The sequence below is a fragment of the Dermochelys coriacea genome, chromosome 6 (assembly GCF_009764565.3).
Source record: "Dermochelys coriacea isolate rDerCor1 chromosome 6, rDerCor1.pri.v4, whole genome shotgun sequence".
NCBI lineage: Eukaryota > Metazoa > Chordata > Testudines > Dermochelyidae > Dermochelys > Dermochelys coriacea.
In genome coordinates this window covers 94838584-94857387 of record NC_050073.1, presented here as the reverse complement: position 1 = coordinate 94857387, position 18804 = coordinate 94838584, and the positions used below count along the sequence as shown (strand labels likewise).

Sequence of the window (18804 nt, the reverse complement as noted above, 5' to 3'; positions counted from 1 at the left end):
TTTATTTTCAGAAATGTTGTATACCTTTTGGATCAGACTTGTCCATGCTTTTCTGTCTGTATTCTTTGTAACTGCACACTCAAACTACTGACATTTTGTAAGTTACTGATCTGCAAATAGACTGTCTCTCATGAAATGTAGTTGCCTTTGCCTTGTCGAACTTTACATTCTGCATGTATGTAAGAAAATGAGAATCAAATGTTTTTCATTTTCCATACCTCCCTTATGTACTGTGCAATCTTGGACTAACTGAACTTTGGGGCTTGACATGATAGAAGAACATGTTGTCTATTTTGATCACCAGCTTATGGTTGACATTCTTTTTTGCTAAGTATACTCTTGACATAACTGTGCTGTATGGAGGTGTAAAAGGAAGATAATTTTTTAAAAACTGTAAAAGGTTCATTTGGTAACTAAGGAAAGCTGCTTTCTGTTCCAAACCTGGATATGTGCCAGTTTGACACAACATTTTTTTTTCTTTCTCTTTTCTCTTAAAAAAAGCTCTTAAGGTACACCTTGGATAAACAAAGTCTGCAGCGGGTGAGGATCATAGCCAGTGATAACATGTGGGAACCAATTTCCTTTTTCATGATGCTCGACTCTGAGCTCCATCAAGTGGTCGATATCATAGGGTAGGTCACTTTTTTTCTTTTTTATGAAGCTGCTTTCTTGGTAGCCTGCTCTGATCATGTATTTCCACTGGTTTCTCTTATGTAACTTCAGAGAAGTAGAGTTTGCTGGGAGCTTTGGCTTTGCTAAGCTCTCACCAAAGGTTTGATACCTTAACCTTTCTTGCTAAATAATTTACTCTGTCGGGTGTAGGGAGGTGATCATTACAGCTTCATGTGCTAGCCTGGCTCCTTTCAAATTCCATCTGAGTTTTCCACCTGAGTGGACTTAGCCTTAAAATCTGCTGACAGTTGCATGCCCAGTCGGTTCAGTCATAGAGCCAGGCCCCTTCTCTGGCTAGCCCTGCCTATTTTGGGGGCTGCTTGGAACTCCTACAGTTGGTGCATAGAACATGCTTTGATGCCACCCTCTTGCAAATATTCTGCTATGGCTGGTTTCTTCTAGGGTCTATACTGGCAAAAACTGTCATAGACCATAGTGTGAATTGAGCCTTATGATTTCAGCTGTGATTCAACTAGCAATACTTGATTCAATTAAGCTGCTGAGTCTCATTACTGGTTTAGTTTAGGTGGGCAGGGTTTGTTCAAGTGGAGGCTGATGTGACCATCAGATGGGTGGACATGTTTTTCTAGCTGAGTTTCATTGGATACCAGTGTGTTGTCTCAGAAGCAGAAAATTAAAATTAACTACAGACCTGTATTAATTCTCCAACACTGGCAATTTAAAAATCAAGATTAGATGTTTTTCTGAAAGATATGCTTTAGGATATTTGGGGAACGGGGAAGTTCTATGACCTAGTTTGTACAGGCTGTTAGACTAGGTTATCACAATGGTCCCTTCTGGCCTTAGTGTCTATGAATCATCTAGCAAGTGAAGATGTAAAACTACTGTAAAAAGGGTTAAAATTATCAGCATGTGTTCATCTTACTAGGAACCTCTGGAAGTGCCTTTTCTTTTTAAGCTTGATATTACTGTTGACTTACCCAAGCTGCCATTGACTGAAGACACATAATAACTCTGTTTTTCTTCTTTGAGTGATTGCTTATGTGTATTCCACAATAGGTGTGCATGCTCACCACGTGCACCGGTGCCAGAAGTTTTCCCCCCTAGCAGTACCAATTTGGGGGGAACACCTCCTAAAGTGGTGCCTGCCTGGCGTGGTATAAGGGGAACTGCGCGCTTCCCCCACTCTGTTTCTTCTTGCCACCAGTGAAAGTGCGTTAGAATTACTCTGCTCCAGCTTTGCTGTAGCTTGTCCCCAGAACTGTTCGTTCGTTCAGTGTTGGTACCTGTAGTTTAGTTAGTCAGTGGGCTGGGGCATGTCCCGCGCCCTGGGGTTTAAGTCTTGCAGCTCTTGTAGGTGTTCTATGCCAAGAAGTGACCTGCATGCAGACTGTTCGCGCTGTTTGGGAGAAACCTATATCAGCGAAAGGTGCAAGATTTGCAAGTTGTTTAAGCCTCAGACCAAAAGAGAAAGGGACATTAGGCTCCGGGCCATCCTGATGGAGTCAGTGCTGACCCCGACTCCAGCACGCTGCTCCGAACCAGTACCTGGCACAGTGGCGTCGGTACATGGCAACCCACCGGTGTCATCGACCAGTCGGCACTGATCCCTGTCCACGGGACACGCCAAAAGGGCCAGAAAGACTCCCTCTTCACAGCGGCACCGTGGGAAGTCTGGGACAGAGGCCAGGCCCGTGTCAGGCACCATCGATCCCCACTGGGCCCCAGGCCTCCGACTCATGTTGAGCGGAGTAGCCCGTACCCTTCAGAACAGGCCTTTCCAGATGTCCAGATGCCGTCCACACCTGAAGCCCTCCAGGCGGCCCAGGACGTTATGTCCATGCCGGTGCCTGGAGCACCGCTGATGTCGGCCCCACGCTCCAGAGGCAAGTCGCCTCTGGCATCTTGCAGTCGCCTCCGGCCCAGTACTGGCCTCGGTCGAGAGAACGTTCCTGACGCCATTCACCGCTCAGCGACCGTTCAGGGCAGAGTCCATGTGGATCGCCCTCAACGCCGATCAGACTGGCTGGCTGGGTTGCATCCGGCCGGGAGACTCGGCACCGCTCGTCCTCAAAGAGCGAATATTGATGGGACTGCTGCAGCGTCACCAACGGTCCTCGTCTTGGAGGGGGTACTGCAGTTGGTCGTGGCACGGTCGTTGATGCCATTCCTGCTTGGACTCCCGCTCCAAGTCTCCGCCAAGACATTGCAGCGCTGGGCATTGATCACCGGCATCTCACCATCACAGGTCCACCTGTTGAGGCTGTTCGCGGAGCAGCTGTTACCGTCGGTACCGGTCCTCCACGTTGAGATTGCGGTCTCATGGCTGACGTAGATCCCGGCACCGCCGCTTCTCCCGGTCCAGAGACAGCAGCAGATCTTACACCCGCCCGGCCTCCATTCGTAGCCATCCTTTGATGGGCCATGCCAGCCAGCCCGAAGAGCCGGCCCCGCTCGTATCACAGCAGATGCAGTGGCACCAAGTGTCGTGGCCGGCCCAACGGTACCAGTGGGCACAATGTCCTCCAGCACAGCCCCCGGTGGGAGCTCGTTTGGTATATCAACAGGCAAAGCGGGGCCCGATCCTCTGCCACGAAGCCCCCAGGCTGTGGGACTTCTGAACAGCCCACTACATCCACCTGAAAGCTTTCCACCTACTGCGCGCCTGGAACAAGAGGGCGGATCGCTTGAGCAGGAAGTTTTCCTTGCAACATGAGTGGTCCCTCCACCCAGAAGGGCCAACCTGCTCTTCTGAAGGTGGGGAACTCCTCAGGTGGACCTATTTGCGACTCAGCAGAACTGATGATGCCCCCGGTTCTGCTCCGGGGGGCCTGGGGAGGGGCGCTATCTCCAATGACTGTATCCTGTCCTGGTCAGGCTGGCTTCTGTACGCCTTTCCCCTATTCCCTCTAATCAGCAGGGTCCTGGAGAAGTTAAAGATGGACAAGGTCCGGGTCCTCCTGATTGCCCTGGCGTGGCCCAGGCAGCATTAGTACGGGACCCTCACAGGCCCGGCGGTAGCGCCGCCGTGGCCGTTGCCACTCCGCCCGGACTTGCTCTCTCAGGACCAGGGCTGCCTCTTCCATCCCAACCTAGCAGCTCTTCACATCACGGTGTGGCTGCTCAGTAGTTAGGTGGAGAAGAAAGGACGTGCTCAGAACAGGTTCAGAGCATCCTCCTTGAAAGTAGACAGCCCTCCACTCGCTGCGCTTATTTGGCGAAGTGGTCCCGGTTTTCTAGGTTGGTGGCGGACTAGGGTGTCTCCCCTGTGCCTGCCCTGATCTAGCTTATCCTTGGTTACCTCCTTCACCTGAGGGCCCAGGGCCTGGCACCCTCGTCAGTCAAGGTGCACCTGGCAGCAATATCGGCCTTCCATCTGCTGGGGCAAGGGCACATGGTATTTTCCCACGCTATGACTGGCCAGTTCCGTAAGGGTTTGGACCATCTTTTTCCATATTCTAGACCCCTGGTCCCACAGTGGGACCTAAACCTGATGTTGGATAATCTCATGGGGCCCCCGTTTGAATTACTGGCCACGTGCTCCTGGTTTCATCTCTCATGGAAGGTGGCCTTCCTGGTTGCAGTCACGTTGGCTAGGCAAGTCTTGGACCTCAGGGCTCTGAGCCATCGTACACGCTCTTCTATAAGGACAAGGGCAAGATCCAGCTCCCCCCCACACCCTGCGTTCCTCCCGAAGGTGGTCTCTGCCTACCACATGGGTCAGGACATTTTTTCTACCAATCCTCTGCCCCAAGCCTCGTGTCCAGTGAGGAGCGCCGTCTCCACATGCTCGATGTGCGGTGGGTTCTGGCTTTCTACCTCGAGCAGACCAAACCGTTCAGAAAGTCCTCCCAACTGTTCGTTGCCTCAGCTGAGCACATGAGGGGCCAGCTGATTTCCACTCAGCGGCTTTCCAATAGGATCACTTCGTGCATCCGTTCCTGTTATGAGCTGGCGGGTGCCCCCCCCCCATTGTGAGGGCACTCTCGACTCGGGTGCACGCCTTGTCGGCTGCCATCATGGCCCATGTCCCCATCCAGGACATTTTGTAGGGCCGCCACGTTGTCTTCGGTTCATACGTTCACCTTGCGCTATGCGGTCGTCCCCCAAACCAGGGATGACGCCGGGTTTGGCCGGGCTGTCCTCCATCCTGGGAACTTGTGAACTCCTACTCATCTCCAACAGATATAATTTGGAATCGCCTATTGTGGAATACACATGAGCAATCACTCGAAGAAAAAAACAGTTACCTTTTCCATAACTGGTGTTCTTTGAGATGTGTTGCTCATGTCTATTCCACATCCCGCTCTCCTTCCCCTCTGTTGGAGTTGTCCGGCCAAAAGGAACTGAGGGTGGGGGGAGCACGCAGCTCCCCTTATACCGCACCAGGCAGGCGCCACTCCAAGGGTCGTGGGGGGTGCTCCCCGCCACGAGTACTACTAGGGGAAAAACTTCCATCACCGGTGCATGTGGCTAGCATGCTCACCTATTGTGGAATAGACATGAGCAACACATCTTGAACACCAGTTATGGAAAAGGTAACTGTCTTTTAATACAGTGCCTTTGGAAACAAAGGCATCAAATGTTTCCTAGTAGCTATGAATTTAAAATACATTATTATGAAAGTGTCTATGGGTGGATGTGGCAGCTTGAGGCTCATGTTAACAAACCTGTTCTGAGGATATATAAGGTTGAATAAATACAGTACATCATTTCAGGAAAGTCTGCTTTCCTAGCACTTCTGTCTGGCTTGGGTTAAAGTGGATTAGATAATCAAGATGAGAAAGTTGAAGAGTGGTAAGAAACAAACAAAGGCTATTATCCTAGTTAAAACTTAAACTTTCTTACAGGGATGATATTGCATAATTAAGACTTCAAGTTTTGTGCAAATAAGCCCATTTTGTAAAACTTCTTCAGAATAGTTTTTCAGACATTTTTTATTAATTGAAATATTTCCTAGCAGTGTTTTGCAGCCTGTATATCGCAATATTGTGCTAGTGCATGGAAGTCAAAAAGTAAAATAAGCTAGTCAATTTTCTGTCCAATAGTGAGATAAGTGCAAAAGACAAGGAGCACAAATAATAAATCTGGAAAATCTACTTTAATTTTTGTTCACTGTAGATAACAGTAATGAGAAATTTTGTTTCCTAAAAATTATTTTTTTTACCTTCTTGCTCTAACTGGGATTTAATTTAGTTCTCTCATGCAAAACTTCTGCCACTCACAGAACTGTTTTTATATGGGAATGCTACTAGTCCATTGCCTACTATACAAACATATATTTAATGTTAAAATGCTTGATAATATCTAGACATGTATTAATGTAGAATTTAGACACCTTAGTCATGGATCCAGGACCCCATTGTGCTAGGCGCTGTGCAAACACAGAGCAAAAAGATTCTCGGTGTCTCTTGAAAAACACATTCAAAACATTGCTCCTTCTTGTCTGAAAGGTTTTTTTGTTTTTTTGTTTTTTTTTCTCAATGGAAGGGGGCAATGAAAATACTACTTAGCCAATGGCTGTGAAATGGAGAATGAATGTCAAAAGCAAAAGCAGTTTCCCTCCTTTATTAAAAACATGATGCTGTTAGTATCATTCTGTGTTACTTATGTATATCCTTTTCAAAACTCATTACTTCTGCCAATACTTCATGCTAGCTTGTTAATTTCCCATCGTCTTACATCCTATGTACTGGCCTTGTCCTATCTCTTCCCTCCACGTACTTTCCATTCCTTCTACAGTGCGTCTGCTAATATAATATCTTCATACCATTCTTACTATCTCTCCCCTTAGTGGAATTTTGCAGTGGCTTTTTCCTTTTGGCATTGAGCTAACATTTGAGCTTACATTCAGAGTTCTCCAGAACTCCATTCCTACCTACCTTTCACGACCTGCTCTCCATCCAGGCTTCTCTCTTGCCCTCCTTTGCCCACTCTTGATACTATACTTGCTCTTCTTCCATATGTTTGGAACAGCTTCCCTGTTAAGGTGTCTCTAGTTCTTTGCTCCTGTAAAATAAGTCCTTAAATCTTACCTATTCTGTTGAAGCATCCCAGCTATATAGGGATCACTCCTAACTTTAGCCTGTAAGGCTCAAATTCTCTGCTGCCACCCCGAGATGGGGAGAAGCAGAGAAGGGGGAGAGATATCAGGGAGCCAGTTATGATGTTCTAACGCTTTAACCTAGTGGTCCCCAAACTGTGAGGTATGGCACCCCGGGCGGGAGCAGGAGCACAGCAGGGCCTGGGCCAGCCTCCCCAAGGGTCAGGGAGGAAGCACCACCCAGCCCTGCTCCGCCCCCAGCTCTGCTCTGGCCTCGCTTCCGGCCCCGACCATGGCCTGGCCACAGCTTCCACTCCTGGCCCCTAGAGTTGGCCCCCAGCTCCACTTCTGGCCCTGGCTGTGGCCCCAGCCTCGGCCCCCTTACCTGTCTGCGCTCCTCTCCTCCCCCCCCCCCCCACAGGAGCTGTGGTCCCCCTTCTGGCCCCGGCTCGGGGTGTGTGTGTGCACGGACACAGGTAAGGGGAGGTGTGACTGTGAAAAGTTTGGAGACCACTGCTTTAACTAGTTTTATACACTCCACAGCACCTAACCCCCACCACACACTGGTCCGCTAGCTAGGGGTGGCTGCAGAGCAGTATGTTGTGGCCATGCCCCCTGTGCTGGAGCATGCTCGGGGTGTTCAGAGGTGGGAAGAGATGAGGAGTGGCATAGGAACCAGCTGTTCTGGCTCAAAGGCTCTTGGGGAGTCTGCAGAAGAGATGGGAACAGCTTGCTCTGCTGAGGAAGTTGGAAGATGTGAAGAATCTGACCTTTTTCTCTGTGAAAGGAACTTGTTCTCTGGCACAGTGCACCTCTTGCTGTGTGCCATATACCTTATTTTTCAGGTCAGTGTAGCTGAGGTGCTCGGGTGGAAAGGATTAGTTAAAAGAAGATTGTAACTCAGTCTAGTGACCTCAAAAGTTTTAAAGTAGTTATGGATTCAGTAGACTGAGGGCATATTGAAGGGCTATAAGTTCTTCTTTAAAAACTGGTGCTTAGCAGTGTGAGGGAATTCGCTAATAACTGTAGCTATAAAAAGTTAGTCCATGGGGTAATGAGGCTTGAGCTGTGGCATACTCTATGTGGAGTCTTTTAGATCTTAATAAAAGGAACCAAAGCACCTAGGGTACAGGCAGTGTCTGAGGAGCAGAGTTCATGATCATTGCTCATTCCCTGGCATTTGAGGGGGGAAAAAATGACCCACTTCTCACTCTCAGTGAGACTGTTCTGCTTAATCACATACTAATGGAACAAACTGTGATACTGTCTCTGACAGGATGTGGGCTGCAAGTGGAGCAAAGCTGCTCATAAATACGTTTTGAAAATGGTCTTTCTGTCCTTTTTGCAAGACCCAGTTTCAGTTATTTCTTTTTTAACCTTAACCCTTTGGTCATCCCATCTTCTTGTCCATTTTCTTCCCTTACCTTTAGTGCTCTCCTCTCATTCCCATTATTTGGTTATTCCACTTTTCATATTCTACCTCTCTCTATATATACAGGGACCTTGGTCTTTGTAGTTAAAATACAAGTCTGGGTATTGGTTTTATTACTGCATACCTGCGTGATCTTGACATTCACTTTGCATCTTTTTTTTCCCCTCTTCTGTGAAATGGGGATAGTATCTGCCAGGGGTGTTGAGTAATAATGTTTGTAAAGCGTTTTGAGAGCCTTCAGGGGAGAGGGGCATAGAAGTGCACATTTTCTAACTCTCTGCTTTACATCTGTCTCTGCAAACTACATTTTTCATCTAATCTCTGAAACATCAAAATTAATATTTTAGTCACTTAAGTTTTTGCTTCCAAACCAAAAAGAGTTGAACGTGTATACAATAAGCCTAACAGCAGAGGGATGAATATTCAACATATTTATGAGCACTGTATTATGCCTTTTATTAGATTAGTAAAGCTATACATGAATGAGTACCATATTGGGAGATTGTCCATATTCCTCTTAAAGGAAAGAGATCACTTAGTTGAATTCTTTCTTCTTTGTTTTAGACATATTATTCCCTTCCCTTGCCCACAAATTAGCAAGGTTCCTCCTGCCTCTATATCAGATTAATATTAAGGACCCTTCTCAGACCTCTATCTATAGAGTTTATGGTTTTGTTTTCAGTGTGTAGTTGACTTTCTTCTTAGTTTCCCCTCAGATAAGAGTAACCAAAAATGCCCCTTGTTGACTGAAAGAGAGCCTTTGAAACTGTTAAGACGAAATTGCGTTAGTGAATCAGTGGTAACCAAACCAGTGTGAGCACAAAAGGTCTTCTTGGATGAGAATAAATATCAACATTCGGAGTAGGAAAGATCTGTCAAAGAGAAATAAGCAGAGTTCCTGTCATATCCTGTACATAACCTCAGTTTATTGCAGCTGCTCCAAACTTTCAATGCTTTTTCTCTTGGCTTTAACAACATACTTGCTGAAAGTTCAAGTATTTCTGAGGAAAGAGTATAAGAGTAGGCATAAATAGCGTGGTTAAGTGATGTCTAAGGGGAGATCTCACTGTATGTATAGGGCTTTGAAGATACCCAGTGATGAGAATTATTATTAATCCATAAGTATGTGAAAGTCATAAAAACCCAGAAGAGGATTTATTTAGGGTGGTACAAGGTGGTATAATTAGCAGCAATGAGATAAGTGTGGGGGCACTAATGCCGACTATCAGGAAAAATGTGCAAACCAGGATAGGGAATAAAAAGACGGATTTGCATTTGATATTTAAAACTAGACTTGCTAAAGCATCAGAATATATTATAAGGAAAAATCCTGCATTGGCACAGATGGGGCTAAATTATTAAATATTGTAGCTCTCTTCTGGATTTAACTAGTATGATTCTCTAGAGTGAAATCCACATAGTGATTTATTTATTTATTTATTTTGGCACCAGGTATTTTGTTTTTTCTTTGAGCTAATAACTGAATGTGTCTTGAGTTCTGCTTTTCTTGGGTTAATTGTTGTCCTTTTTTGAAATACTATCCAGGGCTCATTACCCTGGAACAAAAACGGTGGCTAATGCCTTAGCAACTCAGAAGAAACTATGGGCTTCAGAAGATTATAGCACTTTCAATGATGAAGTGGGTGCAGGCTGCTGGGCTCGGATCCTGAACCAGAACTATGTGAATGGAAATATGACCTCGTAAGTCTTGCATGCAGTTAGTTATTTTCATAACTTTAGCATAGTGTCATAGTTACAAGGCTAGCTGTACTTCTCTGGTCTCTTTGAGTGAACCACTCAGGTGTCAGTCCTTGTGCCTTTACTACTATAGGCTGGAATTCCACAGTTTAACCACTTTTAGACCAGGCTGTGTGCCACAGTATCCTGTGTTTCAACCATGATTACCCAGCAGGTCCAGCTGAGTTTGGACAGCTGTGGTTCTTTTCTTTGGGGGTCTGACAGTGATATTCTAGTGACAAAACAGCCTCCTTAAGAGAAAAGTGTATGTTTTGGAGTAGGAAAACACATGAGAGAGAGAGAGAGAGAGAGGAGGATTTTATAGCAACAATCAACACACACCTGTCTGATCTAAAGGCTTACCGTCCCCTGACTTGAGACACCCCAGTGGGTACCTGCATCTTCATCTGGTTCTGCTGAACAACTCCCCTTATAGCCCTCCCTAACTCCCTTGAGACATTTTTCTGTTTTAAATCTGCCACAGTACTTTTCTTTTGATTTTCTGGTTCCCAGGCCTTTTCCTGTCCTGGCTAGAGGTGGGTGTGGACTGTGTTGTAGGAAAGTCTGTTCTGAAAAACAAGAACTCCAAAAATGTTGAAAATTTCCCACAAAATGAAATGGGGGGGGGGGGGGAGAAGAGGTTAGATTGATCAAAAGGTTTTGTTCAGATTTCAACATTTTAAATTAAAAAATGTTTATAATCTAAAATAAATATTGAAATGAGAAGGAATCTCAAAATGAAAAATCTGTTCGGTTCCAAAAATTTCAAAACATTCCATTTTGATGTCAAAATGCTTCATGGTTATTTTTCAAATGGAAATTGGTCAACCTACTTTATCCTTTGAAATGATTTGCTGTTTATGAATTGGCATGTTCAGACAAGTAAAACAATCCACTGGAAGGTTCCCAACCACCTCTAATCATGGCATTGTCTCTAAACAGCTCGCAAGTGTTTGCTGAGAAGTGTCTTACCTTGAGTCATTCTTCTTCCCTTTCTGCTTTTTTCCTTACAGTCCTCTATTAAACTAAACCAACATATTCATACAGTAAACATCCCAATAACCACATCAACACACAGTATTCATCAGGTATTACAAGCAGCTCCATATCTGGCATACCCTGAATAATTAAAATCATGTTGGCCTTTCTATGGAAAACAGGCTAGTATCTAATTATCTGCATGACATGAGGCTGAAATTTGCTGTAGTTCCTGTCAGCCAAGTTGGAGCTCTCAAAAATTTAAATAGAACAAGTTGGTTAGTGTACAAAGCAAAAAGTTTTCTTCTAAGCATCTTTTTTTGTTGACTTTTTAGGACCCCCTTTTAAAAATTCAGGTGCACAGTGGGACACACAGTTATAATGACCACTTGTGTGAATTTAGGTACTGGCCCATACCAGGGGATACTCGAAGAATAACTAGTGTTTGCCTGCAGCAGCGACTAGATATGTATGCCATCACAGTATTTTCATGCACAAATGTTGGCCGTAATTTGATACATGCAAATGTGCCAATATGAGGATAAGACCTAGGATTTTTTTTTATTAACAAGCTCTCTTGATTTTGGGTTTCTTTAATTTTTTTTTTTTTTAAAGTAGTTGATCAGACTAATGCTTTTTTGGTGTACTGAGAACGTTTCCTTTAATGACTGAGGTTTCTTGAGAGGACAATGTGTGGTAAAAGTTGCACTGCTGCTGTCTGTTTTGTTTGGGTAAAAAGAGTTCAGTCCACAAGTTACTTCATTTAGCTCTTTTCACTAGCGCTTAAAACCATATTACAGCCATAAAAGTTCTCAACCCCAAGAGCTTGACTTTTTTCTTTTTTCTAATTTCCCAAAGACCTGGTGTGATGAATTGAGCAAATATCCTAAATTGATAAATGGATGCTTTAATTAAGGGCTCTACTGCATCTGAGGTTAGAATGTGCAAATTCCAGATGCTAAAGATCTTGCAATTCTTTGCTAGTCAAGTTAGTCTTGCTCACCTTTCTAAACTTTCTGTAGGTGCACTAGTATAGAAACACAGATACCTATAGAACATGGAAGCTCTGCAGGTAATTCCCACCACTGCAAATGTGTAATATATCTGCCAAAGGAAGTAGCTCCATTGGAGTGTTTAGTTTATGCAGACACATATGGGCGTTCAGTCTCAGCATGATCAGAAATATTTTGTTCAATTCTCTGCACTCAAAACTACTGTGACTTTAAAACTATTTTCCAGCACTATTGCTTGGAATTTGGTGGCTAGTTATTATGAAGATTTGCCCTTTGGTCGGAATGGATTAATGACAGCGCAAGAGCCGTGGAGTGGCTATTATGCAGTGGAAGCTCCCATCTGGATCACAGGTAAATAAAAAGTTCAAATAGACCTACAAAAGTATAGACAATACAATACTCTGGGTTTTTTATGCTAAATTAAAGTAGTACAACGTTCTCTATTTTTGGTGTTTAATAATTTTCTTTTATATTCACTTTTTATTGGATACAGTACTTTTATTGAACATATTTACTTTCTTAGCAATACGAAGACTTTCCCTCTTTCATTTTAACTAGAATGAGGGCAGGAAGAAATCTTTACAGGAAATGAGATCTGGTTTTCTGATTTGACTTGTGCCACACACATCAATGTAGTTCATGGCTCCTATTATTAAAGATCTCTGTTTTCTTTGCAGACAACTGTTTTGGGTTTTTTTTTAACACTCTGTGTTTCTAAAAAAATTAAAAAGGGCTTTGAGCTAAAACCTCCGTAAAAGCTAGGACTCTGTGCCTGATTTTTATTTTCTATTTTATCTCCAAAATATCTGGGTACGAGAACTTTCTGAATTCTGAGAGGGAGGAAGAGAAAACAGAATTGGAGTACTCCTATGTTCTGTTTGTGATGGCTGAGATTGTAAACCATCACTTTACTCTGTGTATATAGCATATAAAAATTTTATGTATTCACAATTTAAATATGTATAGATGGATCCAGTGGCCACCCTCTGGTCCACCCATAACCTTTTCTTGTCCTGCAGAGTTGGTCACCAGATCAGGTGACCTGCCCCTTCCCCTATGGGGCAGGATGGTGTGAAGTTCCCCTGTATTGGATCTTCTGCTATTCATCTGCAGACAGAAAAATGTATTATGTAGCAAAGGGTTCAGACATAAGAATCCGCTATCCCCACCTTCTTGATTCTTTGGTCTCTTTTCAATTAACTAGCCAGAATTCGTGCCTTGTAATTTCTATGGAGATTTCTCTCAAAGTAAAGTGTATGGTTGTAAAACCAGTGGTATGGAAGCTACAAAATGGTAGCAGGATGGACTTCCTGGAATGAATGCTGACCTCTTTTTTTATTTCTTTTCACTATTGCCCAGCACACACAACCCAGTTTACCTACCCTGGCTGGCACTACCTGCAGGTGGATGGACATTTAGAAGGTGGTGGCAGCTATGTAGCTCTGACTGATGGCCTAGGCAACCTTACTATCATCATTGAAACTATGGTAATGTTCTCCAATACCCAACAAAGCAGTAGAGATTTAGGAGGATTTTTCTGAAAAAATTGTCTTGCAGAAACTCATTATGTATGTGTCGCTTGCACCTTTGCCAGTGAGAGAAAATAGAGCTTTCTCTTGTCTGCCTGTGCTTGGATGGTACAGCTATTTAGATCTTGGAAATCAGGGCATGTCAGTCTTGTTTCGCAGGCTTAACTTGTGACACAGCGCAGTAGAAAACTGTTAGATGAATAAAGTATTTACTACAGTTTTAACCTTTAGAGGCACTTTATTCTTTTACTTCTTAAATCACATTAAGAAGTTGATGTGGTAAAAGCTGAAGTACTCTATGCTTTTTTTGCCTCGGTCTTCACAGACAAGGTCAGCTCCCAGATTGCTGCACTGGGCAACGCATTATGGGGGAAGAGGTGTGAGCAGCCCTCAGTGGTGAAAGGACGGGTTAAGGACTATTTAGAAAAGCTGGATGTGCACAAGTCCATGGGTCCAGATCTAATGCATCCAAGGGTGCTGAGGGAGTTGGCTGATGTGATTGCAGAGCCATTGGCCATTATCTTTCAAAATTCATGGAAATCAGGGAAGGTCCTGGATGATTGGAAAAAGTCAAATATAGTGCCCATATTTAAAAAAGGGAAGAAAGAGAACCCAGGGAACTACAGACCAGTCAGGCTGACTTCGGTCCCCGGCAAAATCATGGAGCAGGTCCTCAAGGAATCCATTTTGAAGCACTTGGAGAAGAGAAAGGTGATCAGGAATACTCAACATGGATTCACCAAGGGCAAGTCATGCCTGACCAACGTCATTGCCTTCTATGATGAGATAACTTGCTCTGTGAATATGGGAAAAGCGGTGGGTGTGATATATCTTGACTTTAGCAAAGCTTTTGATATGCTCTCCACAGTATTCTTGCCAGCAAGTTAAAAAAGTATGGATTGGATTAATGGACTATAAAGTAGATAGAAAGCTCGCTAGATTGTCGGGCTCAACAAATAGTGATCAATGGCTTAATGTCTAGTTGGCAGCCACTATCAAGCAGAGTGCCCCGGGCTCAGTCCTGGGGCCAGTTTTGTTCAACATCTTCCTTAATCGGGATGATTGGGTTAATTGCACCCTCAGCAATTTCACAGATGACATTAAGATGGGGAGAGGTAGATACGCTGGAGGGTAGGGATAGGGTCCAGAGTGACCTAGACAAATTGGAGGATTGGGCCAAAAGAAATCTGATGAGAGTCAAACAAGAACAAGTGCAGAGTCCTGCACTTAGGAAGGAAGAATCCCATGTACCGCTACAGGCTGGGGGCCAACTCACTAAGCAGCAGTCCTGGAGAAAAGGACCTGAGGATTACAGTGGACGAGAAGCTGGACATGAGTCAACCGTGACCCCTTGTTGCCAAGAAGGTCAACGGCATATTGGATTGTATTAGTCGGAGCATTGCCAGCAGATCGAGGGAAGTGATTATTCCCCTCTATTCGGCAATGGTGAGGCCACATCTGGAGTATTGCATCCAGTTTTGGTCCCCCCACTACAAAAAGGATGTGAACAAATTGGAGAGAGTCCAGCAGAGGGCAACAAAAATGATTAAGGGGTTGGGGCACATGACTTATGATTAGGAGGCTGAGGGAACTGGACTTAGTCTTCAGAAGAGAAGAGTGAGGAGGGATTTGATAGCAGCCTTCAACTACCTGAAGGAGGGTTCCAAAGAGGATGGAGCTAGTCTGTTCTCAGGGGTGACAGGTGACAGAACAAGAAGCAATGGTCTCAAGTTGCAGTCAGGGAGATCTAGGTTGGATATTAGGAAACACTATTTCACTAGGAGGGTGGTGAAGCACTGGAATGGGTTATTGAGGGAGGTGGTGGAATCTCCATCCTCAGAGGGTTTTTAAGTCCTGGCTTGAGAAAGCCTTGGCTGTGATGATTTAGTTGGTGTAGGTCCTGCTTTGAGCAGGGGATTGGACTGGATGACCTCCTGAGGTCTCTTCCAACCCTTATATTCTAAGCTCAGTATGTAACGAGAGCTTTCCAGCCTCTTTGCTGTATAGATACAGTAGCATCTTCAAGCTTTGAAATATTTGTTTCTAATATTTACTCTCCATGTTCTATCATATTTTATAATGTGTGTGGGTTTTTTTAAACGAGTACTGATGTCCACCAGCCTCTTTTGTGGTGTTTTTAAGGGTCAGCACAGTCTTCCTCACCAGTCTCTCGTGATGGGGTTTTGGAACAGTCTTTTTTCTTTCCTGCCCTTTGAAATTTGAGCTGTTGATTAGTTGTGGTTGGCCCTTCATTTTCAGTTTACTGCCTTTTTTTATACTGAAAAATTCCCAGGTTATTCAAAATGTATTCTTTGTCTTTTAGTGATTCCCCCCTCCCCCCCCGCACCTGAATTTTGGATCATGAAGTACATGAAAATGCTGATTGTTTATCTAATATAATATATTTTCTTGAGTTCCTTATTAACATAAACACATCTATCTACCTTAATGTAAAAGGTATATATATTCATGCGCGCGCATGTGCATGCATATGTGTATGTAATGTACAGTTCATGAAATAAACCACAGCATTAAACTACTTTTACTTTAAATACTTTTACTTTGTTGCTTTTCTGTCCTCCTGTCCCCCAATATTCACCCACCAAACTGTGTGTAAAGTTAATTTTTGCACTGATTTTTCCCATTTTTTTTTTAAATTTTGTAATAAACACTGATAAATTCCCAGGAAGATTTACATAAATTAAAAATTGAGAATGAAGGGCCTTGGTCATGTGAGTTGCTTGATTGAGTAGGCATAATATTTTAAAATCAGGCGGAGGGCTTTGAATACCCCAGGAAAAGGTAGAAAGTTTATAGTGAGAGGGAGCAACAGATAAAGCAGTTCTAGGGGGTTTTAGAATTTTTTAAGCTTTTATTTTTTTCTTTCTGGGCCCCATGCAGGTCTTGCAAGAAGTATCTGAGCCAAGATTTTTAAATGTGACTTGGGATTTTTGGGCCCAGTTTGAGATATTTAAAGGGGCCTGATTTCAGAGAGTTTTGAGCAAGCCCTCACCCCCCGAAAATCACGCTTGTTTAAGGCATCTCAAATTGGATACCCAAAAGGCATCACTTTAGAAAATCTTGGCCATCATTCCTGCAGAAATCAAACTACTGTAAGATTTATCATCTGGATGCAGAGTTCATTTAACTTGGTCTCATCTTCACGCAAATCAATTTTGGGTGCGTTTTAGTCCTAGTGGTGAAAGGTATGATCAGTTCTTTCTCCAGCTCCTTGATTGCCTTAGTTCCAGTAATCTGGCAAGGAGTCCTAGGAATCCTGTCACATTGCTGATTTAAGCAGCATCCCAAATAAAAATATGAACTGTTGTTCTCTGACTCTAACTTCCATTACCCACAAAATAGCAGTGAACTTGGAACTAAACCAATTTATCTGATCCCTTTTGTTACCGTTTTGTTAATGTTTATGGCTTTTGGCTCATACTTGGGGATCGTGACTCCCAAAATTGGCCAAAGACCGATTTCAGTGATGTATGTTCCCATCTGTTCCATTCATTTTCTTTTCAGACTTATTTCCACTCTCAGTGTATCAGGCCTCCACTGTTTCCCTTCATTGTGACCCCTCAGAAAGCAACTTTCTACCTCAAAGGATCCTTTGTAAGTAAATATTTTTGTGTATGTATCATATCAATGTGTTCAGGGACATCAGGCTGCTGCATATTGTTTAATACATGTACAAAATAAGATGTCACTGCGTAATGAACTAGCTTTGTGCATGTGAGTGATGTTGGCTTCTGAAATTGTAGCCACGTAGTAAGTCCCATATCCATTATTGCTGTAAGCTGAAAGTTCTCCATTAATTTATGTGGTGGAGGCCTATACTTCGGGGGCTGAAAGATGAGCACTGTCGTTCTCATTCTGTAGGGTATATAAGAGACTTGCATAGTTATTGTATTCACAGAAGAACGATTTGTTACACTACGATCATCTTCACCAACCAACAACTGATTTCCCCCCCACCCCAAAAGAGTTCAAAGTTACTGGATTTTCCTTAATGTTTTCCTGAAAATACTTTTGGTGGTGTGGAGAGGAACACGTTTTTCCTTATTTGACCTGGAAGTCCACTACTTTCTCCCTCCCTTGTGGGCATGTTTAACACTCACTTAATGTGGACAAATCCTCTTCCTGTGAAACACTGTTTCAGTTACCACCTCCTGTAGCTATTCTTCTGAAAAGGAGAGGCCTATGTTTCAGTTTAAACATTTCTGCTCTATGAAAAGATACTCTGGATATCTCTGGGTGGGTGGGTAGGTAGATGAGTGTGGCTCAGCTGGGAAAAACATAAGCCATGCTCCAATAGCCACAGTAACTCATCTGTGTTAAATGGCAGATTTGGGGGGTTACTTATCAGAAGGTGAAAGTGTTTGAACATTCTTAGCTTTTAATTTCAAGTAAGATTGGTTCCTCTCCCTTCACAGCTGTACAGGCTGCTGTGTTACTGGGGCAAGTAGTGCCTCATTCACCACTGGAATAATGCAATAAAAGACTTACGAGCAGCCATTAATCATTATGCTTGGAACACTGCCTTCCCTAATGCCCCAAGTGGTACTGCTCTTATGCCATATGGCTTGCCAGGCTAATTGTATAAGATATCCTGTAGGAATAGTGTGCACACCACATCAATAACTCTCTAGATTTTTCTCTTGCTAACTTCACTGGACTAAATTCAAACTCTAGAATTTTGTTGAATGATTGTTTTTCAGTAACAGAACTATAGTTACCCTCACATTCTTGTAGCGCAAGGATGCATTAGCTGTGTTATTTAGCGGTTCTAATTAGGCCCAGGCACTAGTGACCAAAACTTGTGACCAATTAGTTATCCAGATAGCTCTATGAAATGAATGAGACAATCTAAGCCCAGCTACTGGAGGGAGGTGTCTGTATCAGAACCTTCATCAAAGTTGGCACTAATTGGCCATTTTGTTGGCATTTTTGACAGAAGCCAAGAATTCAATGGGCTCTTAAGAGTGAATTTCCTCTTCATAAAAGCTGTTCCTGTGTAATGGAGCAGAGACCCATAGATGTGAGGGAATTGTTAGCTGCCACTGCCCATGCTATACCTGTTCTGTGGATAAGCAAAGAATGGTGGTCTCTTGGGCTGTCCGCCCAACATGTTTCACTAAAACCGCCTTAAATGTCTTTAAATCCTCAGTATTTCCAAAGAAGAATCTTATGAAAGTTTTTTTTGTATGTTTCTTCCTAGCATAAAGTGAAAACCTTGAAAATGTGGTATACTAAGCTTGGCTTCAAATCTGCAAATTCCACCTTATTCCATGCTCTTCCTCCTGTAAAGGTGGGTGTGTTACTTACTGATCACTGTTAATTTCCCCTCAAACCCTTGCCATTTTGTTATTCTGGGTGATTGACGGGGAGTGTAAGGAAAACCTGGCTTACAGATAAAAATGGTTTTGATACCTCTGG

At 43.6% G+C, this 18804-nt stretch overlaps 1 protein-coding gene across 5 annotated transcripts in view; it reads left to right on the top strand.

Moving 5' to 3' along the window:
• GALC (galactosylceramidase) overlaps positions 1-18804 on the top strand; it is a 59175-nt gene that overhangs the window by 21915 nt on the left and 18456 nt on the right. For all 5 annotated transcript variants that reach the window (XM_038407132.2, XM_038407129.2, XM_043515992.1 and 2 more), the window contains exons 7-12: positions 502-632; positions 9654-9809; positions 12063-12187; positions 13196-13323; positions 16891-16980; positions 18587-18676. In XM_038407132.2, the coding sequence (XP_038263060.1) occupies positions 502-632; positions 9654-9809; positions 12063-12187; positions 13196-13323; positions 16891-16980; positions 18587-18676 (720 nt within the window). The remainder of the gene's footprint in view (positions 1-501; positions 633-9653; positions 9810-12062; positions 12188-13195; positions 13324-16890; positions 16981-18586; positions 18677-18804) is intronic.